Source organism: Chrysemys picta, chromosome 6 (genome assembly GCF_011386835.1).
Source record: "Chrysemys picta bellii isolate R12L10 chromosome 6, ASM1138683v2, whole genome shotgun sequence".
Lineage (NCBI taxonomy): Eukaryota > Metazoa > Chordata > Testudines > Emydidae > Chrysemys > Chrysemys picta.
In genome coordinates, this window is record NC_088796.1 from 24,944,960 (window position 1) to 24,954,904 (window position 9,945).

General features: G+C 42.4%; 1 protein-coding gene across 1 annotated transcript in view; it reads left to right on the top strand.

Moving 5' to 3' along the window:
• The window catches only part of IL7R (interleukin 7 receptor), a 31,860-nt gene extending 26,651 nt beyond the window's left edge, over window positions 1–5,209 (top strand). The window contains exon 8 of the mRNA XM_005306916.4: window positions 1,525–5,209. Coding sequence (XP_005306973.1) covers window positions 1,525–2,028 — 504 coding nt within the window. The 3' untranslated portion in view covers window positions 2,029–5,209. The remainder of the gene's footprint in view (window positions 1–1,524) is intronic.
• The last annotated feature ends 4,736 nt before the right edge of the window (window positions 5,210–9,945 follow it).

Sequence of the window (9,945 nt, forward strand, 5' to 3'; positions counted from 1 at the left end):
GGTCAATTTTGCAGATATAAGATTTTAAAAATTGTAAATTTCATGATTTCAGCTATTTAAATCTGAAATTTCACAGTGTTGTAATTGTAGGGATCCTGACACAAAGAGGAGTTGTGAAGTGGTCACAAGGGTAGTGTAGGCGGGGTTGCGGTACTGCTACCCTTACTTCTGCGCTGCTGCTGGCAGAGGCGCGGTCTTCAGAGCTGGGCAGCTGGAGAGCGGCGGCTGCTGGCCAGGAGCCCCGCTCTGAAGGTAGAGCTGCTGCCAGCAGCAGCACAGAAGTCAGGATGGCCTGGTATGGTATTGTCACCCTTACTTCTGTGCTGCTGCCTGCAGAGTTGGGCCCTCAATCAGCAGCCGCTGCTCTCTGGCCGTCCGGTTCTGAAGGCAGCGCAGAAGTAAGAGTGGCAATACCGCGACCCCCCCCTAAAATAATCTTGCAGCCCCCCTGCAATGCCCTTTTGGGTCAGGACCCCCAGTTTGGGAAACACTAGTCTCCCCTGTGAAATCTGTATAGTAAAGGGTAAAAGCACACAGATTTCATGGGGGGAGACCAGATTTCATAATCCGTGATGTGTTTTTCATGGCTGCGAATTTGGTAGGGCCCTGATTATAGTATATTTGCTGTATGTACTGGGCCATGTTTTCAAAGGGCCTTCTAAATTTGATTCACAAAAACTACCATTTGCATGTGTAAATGGTATTTGCATATGCAAATGAAGTAGTCAGCCATCTAACTATTCGACTGGCAAATTGAGATTTTGCTTGCGCAAAACAATGATGGCCCTTGATGGCAATGAGTTGGGATCCCTTTGAAAAATTGTACCATGATATCCTTCCACTTTTATGTAGTCAATACGGTTACTCAAAGTGTGTAAAGTTAAGCATGTACATTATCCTTTGGCAGACTGAGGCCTAACAGGCTACAGTTCCAGCTGTAAGGTATGGAATTAGCTCATTGATTTACAATTATCTTTACTATTTTTCCTCACTGAGAAAGTTAATAGTGCTGTTTTGTAAGTGAAATAACATGCTCCAGATAGTGCATTATTTGAAAGTACTCAAAAGTCTGAGGCATTTAGCCTTTGGCCTCACATCTCATATTTACCCTAGGTCATAGCTGCTCAACCTGGGGTCACAAACAGATGTCAGGGGGTCATGACTAGCCTGCTCTTTCCTTGTTGCCAAAGTGGAAGGGGGCCTTGACGATTCTGGCTAGTTGAGAAGGGGCTGGGGTGTGTGAAAGGTTCAGAGTCACTGACCTAGATGAATCTCTCATAAAGGCTAGTCAGTCTGTTATGTGTTAGTTCCCAGAATTGCACCTGGGACTGATTTTGATTCAAGATCGTTTGTTGCATTGGTTGGTTGTTTATTAGGAGGAAAGACGTTAGTTCTCTTTTTTCTTTATGAAAATTTTAAAGTACAGAAATAAAAATTCTTCTAAAATCTGATGACTTATGGGAGTGTCTTCCCGTAACTTAGTACCTGTAGTTAACTGAACATATTATCCTCTTTCTCACACAGAATTTTGATATAAGCTTTAACCCGGAAAGTTTTGGGTATGTTCATATTCATAAAGTGGATGGCATTCAAGCCAAAGCAGAAGTGGAATGTTTTCTACAGCCATCAGCTCCTCTAGATGCAGATGTTTCAGAAAAAGTTTGCAATGGATCAGATATGAAGACGAGCCTCTCTGCTGTAGACAAAAGCATCCTAAAGCTTCCTGTGACTTATGGAGGAATTTGGCCATCTGACACATTGAGTGGGCACTTATGTGAGACTCACCTTTCCATGTTAAATGAATCCAGCAATGGCATCCCCTATAAAGTGTGCAGTAGCAATGGTACACAACTATATAATTGTGGTCCTATGACCCATTCCAGCTCTTCAGAGGACCCCACTGTTCAGCCCAGATCAGGACCCCTAAATACCAACACAGTGTCCCTAATACAGCCCAATAATGGAATTAGGTCATCAAATAAAGACGAAGCATATGTCACAATGTCCAGCTTTTGCAAAAATCAGTAAACCTCAAAAACCATAGGAACATAGGATTTGCTGTAACAGAGCAGACTATTGGTCCTTCTTGTTTGGGTCTCCTGCCTCTTGCTGGTTGATTCAGTGAATAATAAATTCAGTGATAATGTACCTATCCCCATTTTGCAATGCTGTAATCAATGGGGATGGATTTTTCTTGGCCTCCAAGGACAGTGGACCAAATTCCATTCTCAATTACATCAGTGCCAATGTGGAGTAAATCCAGTGTAACTGAAAACAAATTTAGTTCAATCGGTTTAAGACCTTAATCATGGGTGGTAATTAACCTATAACAATAACAAACTATTAAATTGCACTTCTCTACTGCCCTCTATCCAAGCATCGGTGAGTGCTTCAGATTCGTTAACGCTCCTATCGCCATCTCAGTTTACGCAGCTACAGATTTTGTTAATGGTCATAAAATCCCTATCATGAAACATGGCTGCAAAGTCTAGATAGGTTAAGTAGATTCTGATCTCACTTAAACTGAGGTGAATGAATCCGGAGTAACTTGGCTGAAGTTAGTGGCACTATACCAGGTGTTAAAAAACAGAATAAGTGAGATCAGAATCACTTGTATTAGTTTGGGATTCAGGATCTGAGCTTGGTAACTCATTCCCCATCAAGCACTCAACTCCCAGGGGAAAGAGTGCTCACACAGCATCTCCTGCTAATGAGTGCTGATACACTCCCAAGATAGCAGCACCCATCCTACCACAGCAAGGGCTGTGCTGATGCACGGCATGTGAGACTGTGTACAATAATGAGTAAAAATAGATGTCTTGGTGCTCAAAGGCTGCAAATAGATCAGCTAAGCCTGCAGCTTGTGTGTGTAAGAGGATAGAAGGTGGAAGCAGAAGGCCGGAGGGAACCAGGGCCAACAAATGTAAACAGTCTCATAGTGGTTTTATGTAGGGATGGGACCCCAACAACCTCCCCTGGACACTGGGAAAGTTCAGACCCAGAGCCAAACTTAGCAACTCAGGCCCAGATGCCAGTTTGCTGTATTTTCTGTCTTCATTACTACTGCATCAACAGTTTTTATTGGACAAAACAATGGGCCAAATCTGCAGCTAGTGTAAATTGGCTTAGCTCTGTTAACTTCCAAGGATCAATGCTGATTTGCACCCGCTGAGGATGTGGCTTGTTGCTCCATGCCTAGGAGATAAAAAGGTACCTGGGGATCTGGTCCCTAGGGCCAATTAAAACACAACTACAAAAGATGCAGCATTTCAGCGCAACCAAGTCACTGTCCTATTTTTTAACAATCTAAACAGAAAAATACATGTAAAACCAGAGTAGTACAAATACAGCATTAAGCAAAACACATGGCAAGATATTAAAGGGATGATTCTCAGCAATGTTTATGTTGATCAGCATTGATTGTACATTAAAATGTGGGGCCAGATCCTCAGTTGGTATAAATAGGCATAGCTCCCTTGAGGTGCATAGGTGACATGCGTGACACCTTTTTTCTCTGCCTTCTCATGCATACATTAGTGTGGCCTGTGAGTATTTCCCAGGGCATTCGTTTTGTCCTGGGTACCTGACATATCCTTATTTTTTCATTATCACCAGTCATTGTGGGTAAGAGTGAGTCAATAGATTTTGTGCCTGGGCTGGCAAATTTTCCTGACTACTTTGCAAAGCTGGTACCACTGTAAGATCCATTTTCTTGTAAATTGCCCAGTAACAATGTCAGAGGAGTGCTCAGCTTTCTCCACTAAGGGGAAACCTTGCCCCGCCCCCTCTTCTTACTCCACAGCTCCATGGGGTTCCTTATATTCTGTCACCAAGGGATGGTTGATCCACAATGTAGTTCCACTGACCTGGCCATTACCCATTGGGGACCAGGTGCACGGGGGAGTTGCAGAAGCTGCTATAGCCTCATGGTTGCATGACAGCCAAGGAATATGGCCTGAAGAGAGAAAAGCTGCTTTGCTGTGCTCTAGGCTAAAGGTTTGCCCCTTTGTGAGGTATCATATCCTCTAGCTGCTTTAAATTCCCCTTTCGGGAGTGATGGCCTGATTAGTGCAATAATAAGTAACCTCTTCAGGCTGTTTACTTTTTAAATATTAAATACCATGGGAAGGACTAAACAAAAATCTGCCTTTTATCCATTTCTCAGATTAAATTAAAGAAAAAGAAAAGCAGTTATTGTTCCACTCCAGCGATGCCAGATTCTAGACATCTATGTTTAATTTGACCTGATGGTCCTGATTCCGCTTTTCTTCCAATACAAATCAGGATAATTCCACGGAAGTAAATGGGCTAGAACCTTTTGGTCTGGGTGAGTCATGCTTAGCACAGAACCACAGGGATGGAAACTGTGACTCCAAGCTGCATGGCTGCTCTAACTTGCACTGGCTAGTCACAGCCCTTGAGAGGCTATTACATTAGCCAGGGACGGCTGGAGCACAACAGCACTCCAGTAATGAACCCCGTCTTCCCACCCATGCCCTGTAACAACCCCGCACTGTGGGAAACTTCAGCCAGGCACAGCTTTATGGTCTGTTTACTCAAAAGGGCCAAGGATGTGGACCGAAGTAGTCAGTGTATTACAGTATTTTTTTATGACTGTTTAGCACATAGTAGTAAGATGATATAGTCTGATAAAACTGAACTAAGAACTGGACTTTAATTCCTTTGCTTTATAATGCTTCTATTTCATAAAAACAGCTGCTAATGCTTAAAATATGCAGACTTGCACAGTGCAAATCTAGATGCAAACAGATTGAGTCAGGAAGCTATTCTGTTCTTTTACCACATTACCAAACATGAAAAAGAATGCCATATAAAATAATAGATTAAAATAAGTATAACACAACTTACATACAAACTCACACATACACGGTGTTAAAAGGTAAAAGGATTATATAAGCATCTATCTGCAATTTTAAACAATAATGCACGTATGAAAGAATAGTCTTACTATTCATACTAGAAAACCATGTTGCTATTTTATACTGTAAGAGTGGATTATTGTAAACCATTAACCACTACTCTACTTAACAGCAAATTCTCGTACATACCTTCCATATGCATTAGATATATTTTTTGCATAGCTGCTAATGTCTGAGTACTATCATATTTCTGTCTTATTTAATGAAATAACATGTAAACCTGTTTTGTAATGATTTAGCATATTAAAAGGATGTCTATTTGCATTATATATTTGTGGCTCTCTCTCATCTTTGTCATGATATAACTGTCTGCCACCATACAAGCTGTTGCGTCTATTTCTGCACTTATTGAAACTAGTTTTCTATGGGTCTAACTCCACTGAGCCTGGATCTGATCCTACTTCAGGTAGCATAAATCAGGAATAACTCTAGTCAAGTCAAAGGAGTTAAACCACTGTGAGATCAGAATTAGGCCCAGTATGTAGGTCCTTACATAGTGTCATGCACTGCCCGGTTTTTAAATGCGCATTATATCCTATTCATTGTCCAATAAGCAGTAAGAGAAAATGGGCTTTTTAACCCTGTGAAACCTCTCACAAACTGGTTTTACAGCAGTGTTACTGCATGGAGTTCAGAGTCCTTACTCATGATTTACATCCTCGTGAGGGAACCTGGGCTCTGTAACTGTAAAACTTCTCTATATTGAATATGCTTTGTGGCTAATATTGGTAACAATCATGGGCTTGATCCCCGGTTAATGCGGGTTGAGGACACTCAGCAGCTTTCACCTCATATTTAGTAAAAGTCTTTGGGTTGTGAACCGAAGGTTACCATGGTGGGAGTGGGGGAGGGGGGGGGATGACCAAGGTGAGCTGTACAGAGACGTATCTGGGTTGTGCTGGAAGGAGACATTTTGACTTGTCCAAGGAGAAATGATATCTTTGCCTTTTAGACTCTGCACAATCCTGAAATGTATGGATTTCAGTCACCACCACTGTCTCCATAGTATATTTGTGAATAATCATTGGTGAATTACAATGATTCATTAATGTTATGGCTCTGTCCTCTCATTTGCCCTCCTAAGAAAAGAACACACACAAGTCTAATAATCTTTCAGTGCCATGGCAACGTATTAGGGACTGTCACAATTTGGGATGCAGTTCTGACAAGTGAGAGTTTGTGTCGCAGCTTGCCCAGTAACCTGAGTGCCTTAATATGCACGCTGCTGCTGTAGATCCCTGTATGGAGGCTCCCAGCCAGCATACAAGCATGCACTGAGTGTCTCTGTGTTGAGCAGCTCAGATCCAGTAACTCCGGCTCCAGCAGCCTCATTGTTACACCACAGCCACATTCTAGCCTCCACCAACCTTGGTTACTAATAGCCAAAAGAGCCCAGCACACCCTCCAGTCCCAAATTCCCCCAAAACCATCTGCCCTGAAATGGCATGGGGCCTCTTCTGGAACATTCAGCAGAGTAATAAGGTCCTTTGTTCCTTCAAAGAGGCGAAAGCACAGCAGCTTGTTGCTTTAACTGGAGTTAATAATCATCTGAAGACAACACAGTACTGGGTTGATTGATTTAGAATAAAAATAACACACGTTTATTTAATCAATAAGAGGGCGGTTTTAAGTGAGGCCAAATATAAGGAATAACGTTAGAAATGGTTAAAAAAACAAAATGCTGTCTAATGACTAAGACTTAACAATGCTATGGTCTTGGTTCAAGGTAAGATTCTTACCACACCTCCTTCCAGCAAGATGGCTGACCTCTCCCTTGGTCAGGATCTCCCACAAAGTCCAAAGAGCTCGGTTCCTTTGTCTTTGTAGGTGAAAGATTACTTGGGGTTCTTTGCTCCTTTCTGCTATAGTCCAGTGAACTTTTGGAATATATCCTTCTCAGCGTTCAGTGCCTCTGCTGTGAGGTAAGGTGCCCTGGAGTTTGATGAAGAAGATTTCTTCTCCACTGGTGCTTTCTACAATGCAAACTGATCTGTTCCTGCAGCCTCCGATGTGCCAGTAATAGCCACTTGACTGTGTTTCCACCTGGATGGAGGCGTTGGCCTCTCCTTTGTCTGGAAAAAGCCTGTTTACCCACTCCCCAGACTTACCTGGTTCAAACATGTTTCCTTCATATTTTGTGCAGTCCTTTGAACATGTACTGTATCTGCACTGTGCAAGAACATCAAAGATCAGTGTGTTACTGGTTTTCCAGTGGTACCCTGCACAACACCCATTGAATACAGATGATGACATAAGTGAATTTGAGTGCACTGAATTGGTCAGGCCAGCTGAAAGTCACTACCTGATACCAGTGAGCCTCTTGCCCTCTGGCATTGCAATGCTCCTAGGGGCACAGTGAATTATGCTTGGATTGCTTATTAAATGAAAAAATATCATAGCTGCCAGTGATGCAAAGCAGCATATATAGATTAGCATGATCATTGATTGGTGCCACAGTTCCATATATATCCCTTTGTGCTGATGTTGGCATTCATATTCTTAATTATATAACAATTTTATACAATTAATATTCCTGGGGGAATTCTGCGCCAAAAAAATAAAAATTCTACAAAATTCTGCATATTTTATTTGTCAAAATAACACAAAATAATCACGCCAATTTCAATTAATGTTGGTGATTTATTTAAAAATACCTGTCAGCAAGTATGTCTGTAACAATAAAGACAACAAAAAGATTCAGGAAATGTTTTTTGACAAACAGATTCCTTACTAGGCATATTAATACAGAACTCTGAGTAATAATTCATTTAAACTACAACTCAGAAAAGTATTTCCCGCATCCCTCAGAAGCAGTGCAAAGGCTTGGCGGCGTCAGGGATAATGGAGGAGCTGAGGGCGAGGGAAGTAATTTCTGGGAGCCTGGGAATGAACCTGGAGGGTTGTTGAGTGTGAGGATGGAGAAATATAGAACAAGGTTTTATTGTGGGATGGGGAGAGATTGTCAGAGTTAGGAAGCCTCCCTCATGCAGACCCTGGATCAGTGGTGTCACCCCACTAGTTCTCCCATTCATTCAGGCACATCTGCCCCATCCCTGTCTTTCCCTAAACCACCCATTCCCTCTGTCCCAATGTGTCTCTGACCCCTTTCCCCCCATCCTCATGTGTCCCTGCACCCCCACTGTCATTCAGCCCCTGGCTCAATGGGGTAACCCCACTAGCTCATGTGCCCCTACCCCAGTCTGTCCCCCCCCACACACACCAGCCCTTCCAAACCCCAGTCTATGAGGCACCTCCCTAGCAGCCCTGTGTGCCCCTCTCTGTCCATCCTCCACTCCTCCCCCCGATATCCCGACTCCCTTCACCTGGCCCACAGGCATGTTGCTGTGAGAAAAGCAGCTGCTGCTCTCTCCCTCTCCTAGCTGGCTGCTCTGGCTCATGAGCCGGCAGTCCTCTCTTCTCGTGCCACAGCAGCCCCTGGTAGGCGAAAGGTGTAATTGCAGCACCTAGCCAACATAAGAGCATAAGAACGGCCATACTGGGTCAGACCAAAGGTCCATCCAGCCCAGTATCCTGTCTGCTGATAGTGGCCAATGCCATGTGCCCCAGAGGGAGTGAACCTAACAGGTAATGATCACGTGATCTCTCTCCTGCCATCCATCTCCACCCTCTGACAACCAGAGGCTAGGGATACCATTCCTTACCCATCCTGGCTAATAGCCATTAATGGACTTAACTCCATGAATTTATCTAGTTCTCTTTTAAACCCTGTTATAGTCCTAGCCTTCACAACCTCTTCAGGCAAGGCGTTCCACAGGTTGACTGTGCACTGTGTAAAGAAGAACGTCCTTTTATTTGTTTTAAACCTGCTGCCCATTAATTTCATTTGGTGGCCCCTAGTTCTTATATTATGGGAATAATAAATAATTTTTCCTTATTCACTTTCTCCACACCACTCAAGATTTTATATACCTTTATCATATCCCCCCTTAGTCTTCTCTTTTCCAAGCTGAAAAGTCCTAGCCTCTTCAATCTCTCCTCATATGGGACCTGTTCCAAACCCCTAATCATTTTAGTTGCCCTTCTCTGAACCTTTTCTAATGCCAGTATATCTTTTTTGAGATGAGGAGACCACATCTGTATAAGTATTCAAGATGTGGGCGTACCATGGATTTATATAAGGGCAATAAAATATTCTCCATCTTATTCTCTATCCCTTTTTTAATGATTCCAAACATCCTGTTTGCTTTTTTGACTTTTGCCCAACAATTTATGTTCTTCTATGTGTCTGACAATTTTATTCTTTACTATTATTTCGCCTAATTTGCCCAGTACTGACGTTAGACTTACCGGTCTATAATTGCCGGGATCACCTCTAGAGCCACTTTTAAATATTGGTTTTACATTAGCTATCTTCCAGTCATTGGGTACAGAAGCTGATTTAAAGGACAGGTTACAAACCATAGTTTATAGTTCCATAATTTCAAATTTGAGTTCTTTCAGACCTCTTGGGTGAATGTCATCTGGTCCCGGTGACTTGTTACTGTTAAATTTATCAATTAATTCCAAAACCTACTCTAATGACACTTCAATCTGTGACAATTCCTTAGATTTGTCACCTACAAGGGACGGCTCAGGTTTGGGAATCTCCCTAACATCCTCAGCTGTGAAGACTGAAGCAAAGAATTCATTTAGTTTCTCTGCAATGATTTTATCGTCTTTAAGTGCTCCCTTTTTATCTCGATCGTCCAGGGGCCCCACTGGTTGGTTAGCAGGCTTCCTGCTTCTGATGTACTTAAAAACATTTTGTTATTACCTTTTGAGATTTTGGCTAGCTGTTCTTCAAACTCCTTTTTGGCTTTTCTTATTACACTTTTACACTTAATTTGGCAGTGTTTATGCTCCTTTCTATTTACCTCACTAGGATTTGACTTCCACTTTTTAAAAGATACCTTTTTATCTCTCATGGTTGTTAAGCCATGGTGGCTCTTTTTCAGTTGTTTTACTGGGTTTTTTTAATTTGGGGGTCTACATTTAAGTTGGGCCT